Source organism: Mustelus asterias, chromosome X (assembly GCF_964213995.1).
Source record: "Mustelus asterias chromosome X, sMusAst1.hap1.1, whole genome shotgun sequence".
Lineage (NCBI taxonomy): Eukaryota > Metazoa > Chordata > Chondrichthyes > Carcharhiniformes > Triakidae > Mustelus > Mustelus asterias.
Genome location: NC_135834.1, coordinates 6,848,965 through 6,868,550, shown reverse-complemented (window position 1 = coordinate 6,868,550; position 19,586 = coordinate 6,848,965). Strand labels below are relative to the sequence as shown.

The 19,586-nt window shown below is 52.2% G+C and overlaps 1 protein-coding gene across 5 annotated transcripts in view; it reads right to left on the bottom strand.

The window, feature by feature from the left end:
- LOC144481878 (integrin alpha-7-like) overlaps window positions 1-19,586 on the bottom strand; it is a 211,015-nt gene that overhangs the window by 101,695 nt on the left and 89,734 nt on the right. For 3 of the 5 annotated variants that reach the window (XM_078201024.1, XM_078201026.1, XM_078201025.1), the window contains exons 2-5: window positions 14,752-14,879; window positions 9,935-10,014; window positions 5,364-5,619; window positions 353-484 (exon numbers count right to left, since the gene is read on the bottom strand). In XM_078201024.1, coding sequence (XP_078057150.1) covers window positions 353-484; window positions 5,364-5,619; window positions 9,935-10,014; window positions 14,752-14,879 — 596 coding nt within the window. The remainder of the gene's footprint in view (window positions 1-352; window positions 485-5,363; window positions 5,620-9,934; window positions 10,015-14,751; window positions 14,880-19,586) is intronic. The other 2 variants (XM_078201027.1, XM_078201028.1) reach the window with 1 other exon arrangement.

The window sequence follows — 19,586 nt, the reverse complement described above, 5'->3', positions numbered from 1 at the left end:
AATGCATTGTGGTGCAACATGTCTGCAAGGGGGGACAACCCAGAGTGCATTGTGGTACAACATGTCCGCAAGGGGGGACAACCCAGAATGCATTGCGGTGCAATATGTAACACCAAGTAAATGTGGCATCCAGACTCTACAAGTAAACTCTTCCTGCAAAGCACAGCAATGTTTGGGAGGTACATTGAAAAAAATCAAAATGGCCACCAGGGAACCAAACCAGATTTGACCCTGGGGAGGGACCTGGGTGGAGAGGGTAAATTATGCTGCCGTTTAACCGAACTGGAATTCTCAGCCATCTTGGGAAGCTTCCAGTCACCTCTCTCTGTCTGCACTGATTAGGTTATCCTACCTAAGTAACTATTGGCAGGTACAGGGACCAGTTCAGCTTCCTGTTTCCTTTCATCACCCGCTTCATACGGACCGTCGTCATAGATGCCCAAGTAGACCAAAGAATGACTCAACTGTTCTGTCCGAACATTACCTAAAAATATCAAGAGTTAAATGAAACAAACAAAGACACAAAACACAGCTTTGCCCCCTGGATAAATCCGCGACACATTAGCAACAGCACACAGCCTAGGTTAGAGCCTCTGCCTCAGGATTGTGCGGTTAACCAAATCCTCGCCACCTCATCCGCAGCCTTCCAAACTAGGCTTCTGGACACCGGTTAGGCCTGTAAAGCCATCAGGAGCACTGAATTTTCCTGTCAACCAATGAGTCAGCGGGAACTAGGTTTGGAACTAGATTGTGGGGGGGCAGGGGGGGGGGGGGGGGGGGAGAGAACGGAAAACTTGTCCAAATTGGCCGGAAATGGGATAGGAGAGAGGAGAGAGGGACACCGGGGGAATGGCAACTTACCCGAAGGTTGAACTGGCCAAGGCCCAGCCTGGATCTTGAAGGTGGGGGCAAAGCAGGAGCCTGCTCAGAGGAAAATGGAGGGCGCCCTTTAGAGACGCGTTGCCTGACCTCAAAATGAGTGGGGGAGAAGGTCACGACCCCCCCCCCCCTCCCCTACGAATGGATTTGCTATTAGCTTCTTTTGACAATCAAACATCTTTTCAGCTCTGCGCACTCGGAGAGCCTAGTTTTCCATTGGGCAGCTGCTAACTTTGGGAAGTTAAGAGAAAGGATTCCTAAATATCTGCCAATAGTTTTGAATCAGTTCCCAGCAGTGTAGCAATACTCGCTGAGAACCATGGGCGCTTGATCCCCTTTGAATATTCAGACTAATTGGAGATTCTTTGCGACCTGCACCACCTCGTCAGTGGATGTATCTAATATAAGTCACACTTCATACAATCCCTTTAACATTTTGCTTCAACCAACAACAATGGTGGAGTGTGACTTTAAAGTAAAATGGGTTCACTGTACACCATGAAGAGTTGACTCTCTTCAAATGTATAGCAATGGGGAGGTGATGGCCTTGTGGTATTATCGCTAGCCTACTAATCCAGAAACTCAGCTAATGCTCTGGGGAGCTGGGTTCGAATCCCGCCACGGCAGGTGGTGGAATTTGAATTCAATCTAAAATATCTGGAATTAAGAATCTACTGATGGCCATTGACGGAAAAACCCATCTGGTTCACTAATGCCCTTTAAATCTGCCGTCCTTACCCAGCCTGGCCTACATGTGACTCCAGAGCCACAGCAATGTGGTTGACTCTCAACCGTCCTCGGGCAACTAGGGATGGGACCGGCACATCATTGGACACTAAAGCTGGCCAGCCAGTGGCGCCTATGTCCCACGAATGAATTAAAACAAAACAGCCCTTCTCCACAAAATGGACCTGAAAGCTTTGGGAATGAGCAGTTACAATCTATCCATCGGAGGTTTCTTGGTGGAGTTCACAGAATTATTACAGCACACTTGGCCCACCGAGTCAGCACCCATTCTCCAAATGACCACCTCACCGAGTGGCCTTCTCCCTGGAACCCTGCACATTCTTCCCTATCATAGAATCCCTACAGTGCAGAAAGAGGCCATTCAGCCCATCGAGCCTGCATGGACTTTCTGACAGAGTATCTTACCCAGGCCCCTTCCCCCACCCTATCCCCATTATCCCACACATTTACCATGGCTAGTCCATCTAACCTACACATCTTTGGACACTAAGGGACAATTTACCATGGCCAATCCACCTAACCTGCACATCTTTGGACACTAAATGGCAATTTAGCATGGCCAATCCACCTAACCCGCACATCTTTGGACACTAAATGGCAATTTAGCATGGCCAATCCACCTAACCTGCACATCTTTGGACACTAAATGGCAATTTAGCATGGCCAATTCACCAAACCGACACATTTTTGGACAGTAAGGGGAAATTTAGCATGGCCAATTCACCTAACCTGCCTGTCTTTTGGACTGTGGGAGGAAACCGGAGCACCCAGAGGAAACCCACGCAGACATGGGGAGAATGTGCAAACTCCACATCCACATCCACAATGGCATTTGCTTCCAAATAAACCTGTTGGACTTTAACCTGGTGTTGTTAAAACTCTTACTGTGTAAACTCCACACAGACAGTGACCCAAGCTGGGAATTGAACCCGGGTCCCTGGCGCTGTGAGGCAGCAGTGCTAACCACTGTGCCACCATGCCGCCCTTGTGTTTCCCCTCTCTGAGGGGTCAATTAGCAGGGACATAGATTTAAGGTGATTGGTAGAAAGATTAGAGGGGACATGAGGAAAAGCTTTTTCAGCCAGAGGATGATGGGTGTCTGGAATTCACGGCCCAAGATGATAGTTGAGGCTGAAACACTCGACTCATTTCCAAGCTGCTTGGATCTGAAGTGCTGTACCAGCAAGGGCCACGGACACAGTGCTGGGAAATGGGATTGACACGAGCGTCTGGTTTCCTTTTCCTCTTTTTCAGCCGGTGCAGATGCGCCTGGCTGAATGGCCACGTTCTGCACTGTAATTTTTTAAAAATTCATTTGTGGGACAGGGGCGTCGCTGGCTAGGCCAGCATTTATTGCCCATCCCTAGTTGCCCCTTGAGAAGGTGGTGGTGAGCCGCCATCTTGAATCGCTGCAGTCCATGTTCTGTGGGTTGACCCACAATGCCGTTAGGGAGTGAATTCCAGGATTTTGACCCAGTGACAGTGAAGGAACGGCCGATATATTTCCAAGTCAGGATGGTGAGTGACTTGGAGGGAACTTGCAGGTGGTGGTGTTCCCAGGTATCTGCTGCCCTTGTCCTTCTAGATGGAAGTGGTCGTGGGTTTGGAAGGTGCTGTCTAAGGAGACTTGGTGAGTTGCTGCAGTGCATCTTGTAGATGGTACACACTGCTGCTACTGAGCGTTGGTGGTGGAGGGAGTGAATGTTTGTGGATGGGGGGCCAATCAAGCGGGGCTGCTTTGTCCTGGATGGTGTTGAGTTTCTTGAGTGTTGTTGGAGCTGCACCATCCAGGCAAGTGGGGAGTATTCCATCACACTCCTGACTTGTGCCTTGTAGATGGAGGACAGGCTTTGGGGAGTCAGGAGGTGAGTTACTCACCGCAGGATTCCCAGCCTCTGACCTGCTCTTGTAGCCGCTGTGTTTATGTGGTGAGTCCAGTTGAGTTTCTGGTCAATAGTAACCCCAAGGATGTTGACAGTGGGGGATTCAGTGATGGTTACACCATTGAATGTCAAGGGACAGTGGTTAGAGTGTCTCTTATTGGTGATGGTAATGTTTCCATGGAAACAATTTGGGCCCATTGGAATTCTGACAGCTTTTGTGTTTCCATGGAGTCGGTTGTCACAGAAGGATCGTTGGCCAATGGAAGTGTTCCAGTGGTGGAGTCTGGGTAACAAACATCCGTCCCTGGAAATTGCCACCTCGAGTAGGCATGTCTGCTACCACTGCATGGGCAGGGTCAAGGATAGAGGGGACGACAACTTGCCACACAGTCCACCTCGGACACAGCAGATGCCCTGGTGCTGGCACCTTTTTACTGACAATGGTTGGTTTGACCACCTAAACGGGAAGGCTCCTGGTCTCACAGCTGCCCCCCCAGTGGCAGCTCACAGTCAGTGGGACATGGCGAACATCCCGGTCAGCTGTTTAACCGCCGGCAATGGTATGGGTAGCTCGCCGTGGCCTCCGTCGGCTTGGAATCCACTCCGCACTGAACCACCCACTTCAAGTGGCACCTTGGCAACCCATGCCAACGGTGAGGAGCAAGAGCTTGGCCCAAAACCCAGGGTTGTCTGGGATGGGTACGGGGCAGTGGTGAGGACATGACTCACACCAGTGCAAGGCTACCCTGAGTAAAGCAGTCACCCAATCGCAGGAACCCTCTCTTCCTAACCTCCAAACTCGGAGGAGGTAGTGCTTGGAAAAAAGGAGGAACTGAGACTCAGACTATACATAGCCTGAGACTCTCCTGTGGCAATTCATCAGTAAATGACAGAACCCTTAAGAGTATTGATAGGCAGAGGGATCTGGGTGTACAGGTACACAGGTCACTGAAAGTGGCAATGCAGGTGGAGAAGGTAGTCAAGAAGGCATACGGCATGCTTGCCTTCATCGGCCGGGGCATTGAGTTTAAAAATTGGCAAGTCATGCCAATGATGATGATGATATTGGAATAGTGTAGATTAGAAGGGCTTTAGATTGGTACCACTGGTCGGCGCAACATCAAGGGCCGAAAGGCCTGTACTGCGCTGTAATGTTCTATGTTGCAGCTTTATAGAACCTTAGTTAGGCCGCATTTGGAATATAGTGTTCAATTCTGGTCGCCACACTACCAGAAGGATGTGGAGGTTTTGGAGAGGGTACAGAAAAGATTTACCAGGATGTTGCCTGGTATGGAGGGTATTAGCTATGAGGAGAGGTTGGAGAAACTTGGTTTGTTCTCACTGGAACGACAGAGGTTGAGGGGGAGACCTGATAGAAGTCTACAAGATTATGACGGGCATGGACAGAGTGGATAGTCAGAAGCTTTTTCCCAGGGTGGAAGAGTCAATTACTAGGGGGCACAGGCTTAAGGTGCGAGGGGCAAGGTTTAAAGGAGATGTACGAGGCAGATTTTTTACACAGGGTGGTGGGTGCCTGGAACTCGTTGCCGGGGGAAGTAGTGGAAGTGGATACGATAGTGAGTTTTAAGGGGTGTCTTGACAAATACATGAATAGGATGGGAATAGAGGGATATGGTCCCCGGAAGGGTAAGAGGTTTTAGTTCAGTCGGGCAACATGATCGGTGCAGGCTTGGAGGGCCGAAGGGTCTGTTCCTGTGCTGTAATTTTCTTTGTTCTTTGTTTAGTGAGGGTTTGGCAGTTAAGCGGATCTCTTAATGATGTTTTTATGGTGGTTGCCAAAGCAAAAGATGCCAGTTTTTTTATCATGCCAACACAAGGTTAGAAATAGCTGACCTTTCCAGTTGTAGGTGCCCGGAGCGCCGAACAAAATGTAGTGATTGTCCGGTGTGAAGCCTGCCGCGATGCCCTGTTGGCAGTACCCAAAGCGCTGGTGCCCCTGCGTGCGCCCCTCGCAGAATTTCCAGTCGCCACCGTCCAGCTCGTCCCGGATCATCAAGTCCTCGCTCAGCACGTAGCAGCGGCCAATCATGTCGCGGGTCTCCGCCGGCTGGTTCACGCGTTGCCTCACCTCGTATCGGTGAGCGCAGGTCTGCGGGCGAGACAGGACAGCGGTGAAAGGGTTACAGCACAGAGTCAGGCCATTCGGCCCATCTCCTCCATGTCAAGTCTTTCCCCTCCCCGTTGCCCCAAGGCCAACCTTTCTCGATGGCTATACCCTCTCTGAAAGAGCAATCCGCTGGAATTCTACCACCCCACCCGCCACAGAATCGGAGCGGCCGAGGGGCGGACAACGGAAATCATGGAATCATGGAATCCCAACTGTGCAGAAAGAGGCCATTCAGCCCATCGAGTCTGCACCAACCACAACCTCACCCAGGCCCTATCCCTGTAACCCCACATATTTACCCCACTAGCCCCGTGACACTAAGGGACAATTTAACATGGTCAATCCACCGAACCTGCACATCTTTGGACACTAAGGGACAATTAGCATGGCCAATCCACCTAACCCGCACATCTTTGGACACTAAGGGACAATTAGCATGGCCAATCCACCTAACCTACACATCTTTGGACACTAAGGGGCAATTTAGCATGGTCAATCCACCTAACCTGCACATCTTTGGACAATAAGGGGCAATTTAACATGGTCAATCCACCTAACCCGCACATCTTTGGACACTAAGGGGACAATTTAACATGGCCAATCCACCTAACCCGCACATCTTTGGACACTAAGGGACAATTTACCATGGCCAATCCACCGAACCTGCACATCTTTGGACACTAAGAGACAATTTAGCATGGCCAATCCACCTAACCTACACATCTTTGGATACTAAGGGGCAATTTAGCATGGCCAATCCACCTAACCTGCACATCTTTGGACACTAAGAGACAATTTAGCATGGCCAATCCACCTAACCTACACATCTTTGGATACTAAGGGGCAATTTAGCATGGCCAATCCACCTAACCCACACATCTTTGGACACTAAGGGACAATTTAGCATGGCCAATCCACCTAACCTGCACATCTTTGGACACTAAGAGACAATTTAGCATGGCCAATCCACCTAACCTACACATCTTTGGATACTAAGGGGCAATTTAGCATGGCCAATCCACCTAACCTACACATCTTTGGACGATGTGAGGAAACGGGAGCACCCGGAGGAAACCCATGCAACCACGGGGAGAACATGCAAACTGCACCCAAGTGACCCGAGCCGGGAATCGAACCCGGGTCCCTGGCGCTGTGAGGCAGCAGTGCTAACCACTGTGCCACCATGATGCCCGTCCGTTGACCCCAGGCAGGAATTTCCGGCCTCGCTCGAGCGAGGCCATAAAATCCTGCCCATTGTGCTTCAGCAAGGAGATTAAGACAGTCCCTTTCGACATCTCCTGCCATTTCCCCCTTTTATACGTGAATGACCCCCTCCAAATGCACCCTCCCCTCCCCCCATGTCCCCAAAGTGAGAGCTGGTTTCAATGCCAGCCAATTGCGGTTAATGGCGCTATGTAGTCGACCAATAAGCGGTGAGCATGGAGGAAGGTACATTTGTCAGGTAACTGTGCCCAGTTGACTCTGGGTAAAAGTGGAGCGAATGGGACGGGGATTTGAGCTCAGAACCATCCAGCCATGGGATAAGCTGGTTGTGTGGCTCGATTGCCACAAATCGTTGCCTGTATTTTGAAGGTGACTAAACACTGGTTTAGGTTTTCTATTCAGAGAGAACCACGCGATCAAAGAGCCTGTACCAGTTCAAAACACTTCAAAGCAAAAGGAGTCACTTTAACTTCTGCTCATTTTGCTTCCCTTCCCTTTTCCTCTGGGTGCAGCTGACATTGAGGGAGAGAGGCGGGCGGGGGGAGAGAGGGGGGGCGGGGGGAGAGCAGGGGGGGGCGGGGGGAGAGAGGGGGGGGAGAGAGGGGGGGGAGAGAGAGGGGGCGGGGGGAGAGCGGGGGGGGGGGAGAGCGGGGGGGCGGGGGGAGGGCGGGGGGGCGGGGGGAGAGCGGGGGGGCGGGGGAGAGCGGGGGGGCGGGGGGAGAGCGGGGGTCGGGGGGAGAGAGGGGGGGCGGGGGGAGAGAGGGGGGGCGGGGGAGAGAGGGGGGGCGGGGGGAGAGAGGGGGGGCGGGGGGAGAGAGGGGTGGCGGGGGGAGAGAGGGGTGGCGGGGGGAGAGAGGGGGGGGCGGGGGGAGAGAGGGGGGGGCGGGGGGAGAGAGGGGGTGGGGGGAGAGAGGGGGCGGGGGTAGAGAGGGGGCGGGGGGAGAGAGGGGGCGGGGGGAGAGAGGGGGCGGGGGGAGAGAGGGGGCGGGGGGAGAGAGGGGGCGGGGGGAGAGAGGGGGCGGGGGGAGAGAGGGGGCGGGGGGAGAGAGGGGGCGGGGGGAGAGAGGGGGCGGGGGGAGAGAGGGGGCGGGGGGAGAGAGGGGGCGGGGGGAGAGAGGGGGCGGGGGGAGAGAGGGGGCGGGGGGAGAGAGGGGGCGGGGGGAGAGAGGGGGCGGGGGGAGAGAGGGGGCGGGGGGAGAGAGGGGGCGGGGGGAGAGAGGGGGCGGGGGGAGAGAGGGGGCGGGGGGAGAGAGGGGGCGGGGGGAGAGAGGGGGCGGGGGGAGAGAGGGGGCGGGGGGAGAGAGGGGGCGGGGGGAGAGAGGGGGCGGGGGGAGAGAGGGGGCGGGGGGAGAGAGGGGGCGGGGGGAGAGAGGGGGCGGGGGGAGAGAGGGGGCGGGGGGAGAGAGGGGGCGGGGGGAGAGAGGGGGCGGGGGGAGAGAGGGGGCGGGGGGAGAGAGGGGGCGGGGGGAGAGAGGGGGGCGGGGGGAGAGAGGGGGCGGGGGGAGAGAGGGGGCGCGGGGAGAGAGGGGCGGGGGGAGAGAGGGGGCGGGGGGAGAGAGGGGGCGGGGGAGAGAGGGGGGGCGGGGGGAGAGAGGGGGCGGGGGAGAGAGGGGGCGGGGGAGAGAGGGGGCGGGGGAGAGAGGGGGCGGGGGAGAGAGGGGGCGGGGGAGAGAGGGGGCGGGGGAGAGAGGGGGCGGGGGAGAGAGGGGGCGGGGGAGAGAGGGGGCGGGGGAGAGAGGGGGCGGGGGAGAGAGGGGGCGGGGAGAGAGGGGGCGGGGGAGAGAGGGGGCGGGGGAGAGAGGGGGCGGGGGAGAGAGGGGGCGGGGGAGAGAGGGGGCGGGGGGAGAGAGAGGGCGGGGGGAGAGGGGGCGGGGGAGAGAGGGGGCGGGGGAGAGAGGGGGCGGGGGAGAGAGGGGGCGGGTGGAGAGAGGGGGCGGGGGAGAGAGGGGGCGGGGGAGAGAGGGGGCGGGGGAGAGAGGGGGCGGGGGAGAGAGGGGGCGGGGGGGAGAGGGGGAGCGGGAGAGTGGGGGAGTGGGGGAGAGAGGGGGCGGGGGAGAGAGGGGGCGGGGGAGAGAGGGGGCGGGGGAGAGAGGGGGCGGGGGGAGAGAGGGGGCGGGGGGGAGAGGGGGAGCGGGAGAGTGGGGGAGTGGGGGAGCAGGGGAGCGGTGCAGGGGGAGGGGGAGTGCGGGTCAGGGGGAGGGGGAAGAGGGGGAGGGGGAAGAGGGGGAGGGGGAGCATGAAAGGGGGAGGGGAGGGGGAGAGGGGATGGGAGGGGGAGAGGGGATGGGAGGGGGAGAGGGGATGGGAGGGGGAGAGGGGATGGGAGGGGCTGAGGGGATGGGAGGGGCTGAGGGGGAGACCCTGACACTGAAGATTAATGAATGAATCTCGGCAGAGAGACCTGGATTACCCCTGAAGTGGCTCTGTTGATAGATCAGTTCCACCGCTGTGTGCCATTCGCCTCCCCGGGTACTTCCAGTGCTGGGTTTGACTTCGCTCTCCCCGTCTCCTCAGGCAACGTTCCACACTTGCTCACCCACGCAGCCACTCGTTGCGTGTGGGACCAGGCACTGAGTGTCAGCCGGCTGCTTGACCATGGGGGGGAGAATGGTCCACATCTATGGATGTTCCGGAAGCAGCCACTGGAGGGCGAACACGAGTGGCAGGTTTGACCTTTGGTTTTGCCGCTCATGGGGACTCTGAGGCCAATTGCAATGGCTGTCACTCAGTGACTGGAGAAAATCCCCAGTCAATGTGATTCCTGTCTAAGCTCCTCACAGTAACTTACAGAGTTGAAGAGCTCCCTCAAAACTGAGGTGAACGCTAAATGACAGTAAAAAAGCAGCATTATTTATACCTCATTAACCCTGTATATCCTTAAAGTTCTGTAACCAGTGCTGACCTTCCTAATGTCACTCCTGAATAATATTTTTAGACATCTCTGAGGTTCCAATCGATTTTGAATTTAGTATGGCCTGTAACTAGTTGACAGCTTTTCAAAAATATCGTTCTTGAGCATTCGTGACTTTCCCAACAAGGTGAAGTTATTAATATTTCCAAACCATCGACTCACCACAACTTTCCCTCCAATTCCTTGGCTTTTCACAGTCACTCCCAGCCACTGGTTTTCCTTACTCTCCCGCCTCAGGTCAACTGTAAAAGACAGGAGGTACGACGGGTCAGCCATTCCACTCAAACAATCCGGTCACACCCACACATACTCATCAGCGTGGCTTCCAACACCTCGTGGCGAACAAGGAGGCCATTCGGCCCATCGAGCTTGCACCGACTCTCTGAACAAGCACCCCACCCAGGCCCTCTCCCCTCACCTATCCCTGTCACCCCACACATTACCCATGGCCAATTCGTCTAACCTACACATCTCTGGACACTAAGGGGCAATTTAGCATGGCCAATCCCCCTAACCTACACATCCTTGGACACTAAGGGACAATTTAGCATGGCCAATTCGTCTAACCTGCACATCTTTGGACACTAAGGGACAATTTAGCATGGACAATTCGTCTAACCTACACATCTTTGGACAGTAAGGGTCAATTTATCATGGCCAATCCACCTCACCTACACACCTTGGGATACTAAGGGACAATTTAGCATGGTCAATCCATCTAACCTGCACATCGTTGGACACTAAGAGAATTTTCACAGTAACTTCATTGCAGTGTGAATGTAAGCCTACTTGTGACTCATAAATAAACTTTAACTTTACTTTAGCGTGGCCAATCCATAAGCTGCACATCTTTGGACACTAAGGGGCAATTTATCACGGTCAATCCACCTAACCTGCACATCTTTGGAGTGTGGGAGGAAACCCACACAGACATGGGGAGAAAGTGCAAACTCCACACAGACAACCACCCAAGGCCGGAATCGGACCCGGGTCCTTGGCGCTGTGAGGCAGCCGTGCTAACCACTCTGCCACCCTTTCCATCCTCCCCTTCATTGACTGGGTATTTCTAAGTTTGTTTTTTTTCCTTTCTAACCGGTTATTTTGCTTCATTATTGGCCAATCCGATGACTCAAAAGCTTTTTTGAGTGAGTTACAAAGAATCCTACCCAATGACAAAGAAGTGTTGCCCCTCCTAAAAACAGCATTGCAACCGAGCGTACACACAATAAAAACTCCTCTGAAACAAAATCTGAGTCCATCTTTAAGATTCTGAGGGGGTATTGATAAGGTGGATGTGGAGAGGTTGTTTCCTCTTGTGGGAGATTCTAGAACGAGGGAGGTCACTGTTTAAAAATAAGCGGTCGTTCATTTAAGACGGAGATGAGGAGAAATGTTTTCTCTCAGAAGGTGGTGAGTTTCTGGAACTTTCTTCCTCAAAAGGCAGCGGAAGCAGAGTCTTGGAATATTTTTAAGGCAGAGCGACTTTGGTTCTTGATTAACAAGGGGTGAAAGGTTATCGGGGTGAAAGGTTATCGGGGGTGAAAGGTTATCAAGGGTCAGCAGGATTCAGATTTGAGGTTACGATCAGATTGGCCATGACTTTTTGGAATGGGTAGGGCGATGACCTCGTGGTATTATCGCTAGACCCTTAATCCAGAAACTCAGCTAATGTTCTGGGGACCCGGGTTCGAATCCCGCCACGGCAGATGGAGGAATTTGAATTCAATAAAAAAAATCTGGAATTAAGAATCTACTGATGATCGTGAAACCATTGTCGGAAAAACCCATCTGGTTCACTAATGTCCTGGAGACAAGGAAATCTGCCGTCCTTCCCCGGTCTGGCCTACATGTGACTCCAGACCCGGAACAATGTGGTTGACTCTCAACTGCCCTCTGAACAAGGGCAGTTAGAGATGGGCAATAAATGTTGGCCAGCCAGCGACGCCCTTTTTTCTCTGGAGCGTAGGAGGCTGAGGGGTGATCTTATAGAGGTCTATAAAATAATGAGGGGCACAGATCAGCTAGACAGTCAATATCTTTTCCCTAAGGTAGGGGAGTCTAAAACTAGAGGGTATAGGTTTAAGGTGAGAGGGGAGAGATACAAAAGGATCCAGAGGGGAAATTTTTTCACACAGAGGGTGGTGAGTGTGTGGAACAAGCTGCCAGAGGTAGTAGTAGAGGCGGGTACAATTTTGTCTTTTAAAAAGCGTTTAGACAGTTACATGGGTACGATGGGTATAGAGGGATATGGGTCAAACGCGGGCAACTGGGACTAGCTGAGGGGTTTTTTAAAAAAAGAGCGGTATGGACAAGTTGGGCCGAAGGGCCTGTTTCCATGCTGTAAACCTCTATGACTCTCTGTCCCACGAATTAATAAAAAAGGCGTAGCAGGCTCGAGGGGCTGAATGGCCCACTCTAGCTTCTTGTTCCTAAGTTCTGACAACAACAAGTTGCATTTATATAGCACTATTAATATTGTCTCTCAAGATGCATTAACAAATCAAAGGAGACACTGAGACACTGCAGGAGATGATCTTGGCCAACGAGGCAGATTGTAAAGAGTGTCTTCAAGGGGGAGATGCAGGTACAGAGGTGGAGAGATTTAGGGAGGGAAATCGAGAGCTTTGGGCCTGGGGTGTCTGTGTGGAGTCTGCACATTCTCCCCGTGTCTGCATGGGTTTCCTCCGGGTGCTACAGTTTCCTCCCACAGTCCAAAGATGTGCAGGTTAGGTGGATTGGCCATGCTAAATTGCCCCTTAGTGTCCAAAGATGTGCAGGTTAGGTGGATTGGCCATGCTAAATTGCCCCTTAGTGTCCAAAGATGTGTAAGTTAGGTGGATTGGCCATGCTAAATTGTCCCTTAGTGTCCAAAGATGTGTAGGTTAGGTGGATTGGCCACGCTAAATTGCCCCTTAGGGTCCAAACATGTGTCAGTTAGATGGATTGGCCATGCTAAATTGCCCCTTAGTGTCCAAAGATGTGCAGGTTAGGTGGATTGGCCATGCTAAATTGCCCCTTAGTGTCCAAAGATGTGTCAGTTAGGTGGATTGGCCATGCTAAATTGCCCCTTAGTGTCCAAAGATGTGCAGGTTAGGTGGATTGGCCATGCTAAATTGCCCCTTAGTGTCCAAAGATGTGCAGGTTAGGTGGATTGGCCATGCTAAATTGCCCCTTAGTGTCCAAAGATGTGTAGGTTAGGTGGGTTGGTCGTGCTAAATTGCCCCTTAGTGTCCAAAGATGTGTAGGTTAGGTGGATTAGCTATGCTAAATTGCCCCTTAGTGTCCAAAGATGTGCAGGTTAGGTGGATTAGCGAGCTAAATATGTGAAGTTACGGGGATAGGGTCGGAATAAGATGCTCCGTCAGAGAGAGTCAGTGCAGACTCAATGGGCCGAATGTCCTCCTTGTGCACTGTAGGGATTCTGTGAGTCAATGGTAGTAGCTTCTGCTTATGGACAATTGCTGAGAAGAAATAAGTACAGTTTGCCTGTCCCTTTACTGTCTGTAACGGAAGACGGGACTTCATCTCCGCAAGGACTGTGCGGTGGTGACTTCCTCTTAATACTATCGTGGACAGGTGCATCTGCAACAGGTAGATCGGTGAGGGCGAGGTTAAGTCGATTGATATCTCTCTTGTTGCTTCCCTTGCCACCTGCTGCAGACCCAGCCTGGAGATATGTCCCTCAGGACACCGCCAGCTTGCTCAGTATGGTGAGTTGTGGTGGTACGCACTTGGTGACGAAGGCTGAAGTTCTCCATCCAGAAAACATTCTGTGCCTTTGTGGCCCTGTGATTCTTCCAAATGGTGGGTCCAAGGAGCCAAGATCTGAAATTTCCTTTAAGACAACCCTTAACACCTCCTCCTAGGCCAATCTTTTGGGAACCCGTCATAATATCTCTTGGGTTGGGTGGCAAATTCTGTTTGATAACCGCTCCGATGAAACACCTTGGGATGCTTCATGGCAATAAAGGTGTTTGGTAAATGCAAGTTCACGAATATCGTGAAGAATTTCACTCATCCCTCACAATCTTATCGCGAGAGGATTTGAGTATAGGGCTAGGGATGTTTTGCTGCAATTGTATAGGGCGTTGGTGAGGCCACACCTGGAGTATTATCTGAGGAAGGATGTCCTTGCTATAGAGGGAGCGCAGCGAAGGTTTACCAGGCTAATTCCTGGGATGGCAAGTCTGTCATATGAGGAGAGATTAAGTCAGTTAGGATTATATTCACTGGAGTTTAGACGAGTGAGAGGGGATCTCATAGAAACTTATAAAATTCTAACAGGGTTAGACAGGGTAGATTCAGAAAGAATGTTCCCGATGGTGGGGGAGTCCAGAACTAGGGGTCATAGTTTGAGGATAAGGGGTAAACTTATAAAATTCTAACAGGATTAGACAGGGTAGATTCAGAAAGAATGTTCCCGATGGTGGGGGAGTCCAGAACTAGGGGTCATAGTTTGAGGATAAGGGGTAAACCTTTTCGGACTGAGGTGAGGAGAAATTTCTTCACCCAGAGGGTGGTGAATGTGTGGAATTCACTCCCACAGAAAATAGTTGAGGCCAAAACCTTGTGCGATTTCAAGAAGAAATTAGATATAGCTCTTGGGGCTAATGGGATCGAGGGATATGGGTAGAAGGGGGGGTATCAGGATATTGAATTCGATGATCAGCCGTGATCGTAATGAATGGCGGAGCAGGCTCAAAGGGCCGAATGGCCTCCTCCTGCTTCTAGTTTCTATGTTTCTAATCTCGGTGTACTCAAAACTCTTTCTTGCTCCTTTGATTTATGTCTTCGGCCGGTTGGTTATCACCATCCAGGGAGCAGTGGTTGCCTAGCAACCTATCAGGAAGCTCAGGCACGAGCAGGCACAGAACCAATCAGAAAGCATGAACTGACAGTCACAAGTAAATTAAAACATAACGACCGACAAGGCTTCATGGGGTGGGAGGGAACAGACGCAGAGAAAGAGTTTGCCTGACCATCGTTATCAATTTTGACTTGGTCACATTTATCATCTTCGGTTATTATTGGGCAGGCAAAGAGTCCTCCGGTGCGATTTGCAAACTGGTGAGATTGGGCACGGGCCTGAGGCGCTCCCACCAGAATCCTGCAGAGAAAGAAGAGGAGAAACCATTGTTAGGCTGCCACATTAACCAACTGCAGGGGCCTTGCGCCCAAACCTATTGACAGACCGTAGCGTTATCTGCACCATTTTGCCACGGAACACCATGCCGTGGTCTGTGGCGTGATGCTGCCACAGACCAGGGGCACTCACCTCTTTGGCACAACTTCGCCCAGTCCATTTTCGACATCAGCCAATGCAGAGCTTCAACAGAAAAACGGTCAAGTGCCCCAGAGCTGACTTGGGGACTGGTCTCCCCCACCTGAACCGCGGGGAAACCACTCAATGGCGGGCATTTTCCATCCCAAACCCCCTTCCCTGACCCCCGTGGTGCGTTTTCCCACGCAGTGAGTCATTGACCGTTGATTTTCCAGTCATGCCAAAGTCTTCGGGCTTCGTACATGGTTTCTGGGGAACCTGCCACGGCAGGGAGGGGTCGATCTCGGCAGGACTGGAAAATCTCATTGACCGTTGGTGAGATCTTCCAGTCACGCCAAGTCTACGGACTTTGTACATGGTTGCTGGGGAACCTGCCACAGGAGGGAGGGATCAACCGCGACAGGACTGGAAAATCTCATTGACCATTGGTGAGATTTTCCAGTCATGCCAAAGTCTACGGGCTTTGTATATGGTTGCTGGGGAACCTGCCACGGGGGGAGGGTCCACTTTTGCAGGACTGGAAAATCTCATTAACCGTTGGTGAGATCTTCCAGTCACGCCAAGTCTATGGGCTTTTGACACGGTTGCTGGGGAACCTGCCACGGGGGGAGGGTCGACCTTGGCAGGACTGGAAAATCTCATTGACCATTGGTGAGATCTTCCAGTCATGTCAAAGTCTTTTTGCACAGTTGCTGGGGAACCTGTCACAGGGGCGCGGGGGTGGGGGAGTGGGGCCGACTTTGGCAGAACTGGAAAATCTCACTGGCGGGAAGGGGGCTGGAAAATCACGCCCAATGTCTCATTCTCACCACTCCTACCCTAACAAAGAACACGGTCAAGATCGAGAACTTGTCAGGCCAGGCTCACTTGTACGCGCACCTCTGAATCAGGCGGTTGTCGGGTCAAGTGCTACTCCAAGGACCCGAGATTGACACTCTGGTGCAGTACCGAGGGAGCACTGCACTGTCAGAGGTGCCCCGTGAGGTAAGATATCAAACCCAGGCCCTTGTCTGATGGATGCAATAGATCATCTGGTGCTATTTCCCAAAGTGCAGTCGGAGAATTCTCCCCGCTGCCGTGGCAAATGCTTACCCATCAACCAAACATTTTCCTAAAGGTAGGGGAGTCTAAAACTAGAGGGCACAGGTTTAAGGTGAGAGGGCAGAGATACAAAAGGGTCCAGAGGGGAAATTCTTTCACTCAGAGGGTCTGGAACAAGCTGCCAGAGCTAGTAGCAGAGGCGGGTACAATTTTGTCTTTTAAAAAGCATTTAGACAATTACATGGGTTAGGTGGGTCTCGAGGGATATGGGCCAAACGTGGGCAATTGGGACTAGCTTAGTGGTTTAAAAAAAAGGGCGGCATGGACAAGTTGGGCCGAAGGGCCTGTTTCCATGCTGTAAACCTCTATGACTCTAGACATGGCTTAACAAACAAGGAAAAGGCCCGGATGAGCTCAGTGCTGTTTATGGGATCTTGCTGTGCTCAAACAGGCTGCTGCCCTTCCGGTACCAAAACAGTCGCGACCCGTGAAAAGTACTCAAAGCATGCTGGGACGGCCTGACTTCCTGTCACAGCGCTGCCAAGTGTTGGCATCGTACTCACAAGCTCGAGCTCTGAAGAACGAGTCAGAACAGAAGCTGTGAGGGAAGTTGGTATCTTTCCCATGATCCCTCTCCGATACAACAGCTCAAAGCCATCAGATGGCATTTGTGAGCCCATAACCATCAAATAAAAAGACGGACAAAGAAATGTTGAGTGCAATAAAAGAAAAGGCAATTGTGACTCATAAATTACACGCTTTATTATTCTGGCAGGATATAGATTATTCTCCTGAAACATTGCCCCATGTTTCTGCCCAGGAACAATACAAGTACACCGCTTTTTAAAATTCATTCATGGGATGTCGGCGTCACTGGCTGGGCCAACATTTATTGCCCACCCCTGAGGGCATTTAAGTGCTTGGATTGTTTTCTCCAGAGCAGAGAAGGCTGAGGGAGGGGGACATGATTGAGGTGAATAAGATTATGAGGGGGAGGGTGAGTTGGGAGTAGCTGTTCCCCTGGGTTGAGGGGTCAATCACGAGGGGACAGAGTTTGAGGGTGAGGGGCAGGAGATTCAGAGGGGGTTTGAGATTTTTCTTTCCACTCAGAGGGTGGTGGGAATCTGGAATGTGCTGCCTGGGAAAGTAGTGGAGGCCGGAAACCTTACAACCTTTAAAAAATATTTGGATGAGCACTTGAAATATCAGAACATTCAAGGATACATACATATAGTGCAGAAGGAGGCCATTCAGCCCGTCGAGCTTGTACCGACAACAATCCCATCCAAGCCCTATCCCCGAAACCGCATGTATTTATCCTGCTAGTTCCCCGATACTAAAGGGGTAATTTAGCATGGCCAATCCACCTAACCTGCACATCTTTGGACACTAAAGGGCAATTTAGCACGGCCAATCCACCTAACCTGCACATCTTTGGACACTAAGGGGCAATTTAGCATGGCCAATCCACCTAACCTGCACATCTTTGGACACTAAGGGGCAATTTAGCATCATCTTTGCACATGAAGGGACAATTTAGCATGGCCAATCCACCTAACCTGCTATCTTTGGACACTAAGGGGCAATTTAGCATGGCCAATCCACCTAACCTGCACATCTTTGCACACTAAGGGGCAATTTAGCATGGCCAATCCACCTAACCCGCACATCTTTCAAATGGTGGGAGGAAAACAGAGCACCCGGAGGAAACCCACGCAGACACAGGGAGAACGTGCAGACTCCACACAGACAGTGATCCAAGGCTGGAATTGAACCCGGGTCCCTGATGCTGCGAGGCAGCAGTGCTAACCGCTGTGTCACCGTGCCACCCGATATGGGACAGGTGCAAGAAAATGGGATCAGTGGCCCTTTAGTGGCAGTTACTGTCGGTGATGACTCAATGGGCCTTTTCGGCACTGTTTGACTCTAAACCATGACTGATTCTGCCTCGGCATCTGTCAAACTGAGAGGGCAACCAATCAATTGGATCAAGAATACACAAGTTGTGATTCCGAGAACAAAAGTCTCGCATGACGAGAGAAATTTGGAATTCTCTGCTTGGATTGGATCAGTATGTGTTTGCCTTGCTGTTGTAAACACAATTTTATGGGCAAGTGTTGTGTTTTTTCTCTCCTGGCATTTTCCAGTGAGCTATAGCACAGAGCCCTATTGTCTTGGTGGTATTTCAGGCAGTTTGTTGTCCCTCACCCGTATTAAAACTTTCTGCCTTATTTGGACAGCCTTGGGCCTCGCATACTCTTGCTGCTATTTGAAGCGCATTCCTGCAGAGTTCCTTTACCATGACCAGGCCTTCGCACTCATCTGATCCTGGGCCGTATCCTATTTGAGTGGATGTCCGAATTTTCTTCATGTTACAAGTGCGATGAACCCAACCTTGCATTGCAAAGGCCCAAGGGAGGTCCGGACTGAACCGGCTCCCCTGGCGTAAGGCCCTTGCACCCGGAGTGGCCTCTGACCCCGTGTGTCAAAAAGCCCACCGTTGTTCTCGCAAAGCATCCTGGGAAGAAGGGCATGGCAGAGGAATGCTGGAAAAGCGCAGCGAGTTTGGCAGCATTGGTGGAGAACGGGAACGGAGTTAGCCATACCAGCCGATGACCTTGCCTCGGAGCCTGGCCAACTGAGTGACTGCAACACTTGGTTCCTCTCTTCACAGATGCTGAGTATTTCCGGCATTTTCCATTTTCTGCTTTCCAACATCCGCAGTGTTTGGCTTTTGTAGGATGGCATTGTGCCAGCCAACATCACGGGCTCTTGGGCGGTGGCATAGCGGTTAGCATTGCTGCCTCACAGTGCCAGGGACCTGAGTTCAATTCCAGCCTTGGGTGGAAGTCTGTGTGGAATTTGCTTGTTCTCCCCGTGTCTGTGTGGGTTTCCTCCGGGTGCTCCGGTTTCCTCCCACAGTCTGAAAGACGTGCCAGTTAGGTGGATTGGCCATGCTAAATTGTCCCTTAGTGTCCAAAGATGTGCAGGTTAGGTGGATTGGCCATGCTAAATTGTCCCTTAGTGCCCAAAGATGTGCAGGTTAGGTTGATTGGCCATGCTAAATTGTCCCCTAGTGTCCAAAGATGTGTAGGTTAGGTGCGTTGGCCATGCTAAATTGTCCCCTAGTGTCCAAAGATGTGCAGGTTAGGTTGATTGGCCATGCTAAATTGTCCCCTAGTGTCCAAAGATGTGTAGGTTAGGTGCATTGGCCATGCTAAATTGTCCCCTAGTGTCCAAAGATGTGTAGGTTAGGTGCGTTGGCCATGCTAAATTGTCCCCTAGTGTCCAAAGATGTGCAGGTTAGGTTGATTGGCCATGCTAAATTGTCCCCTAGTGTCCAAAGATGTGTAGGTTAGGTGCATTGGCCATGCTAAATTGTCCCCTAGTGTACACGAGCAGGCGTCGGAGTGTGGCGACGCGGGGATTTTCAGTGACGTCTTTGCAGTGTTAATGTAAGCCTGCTTGTAACACTAATAAATAAACTTTAAA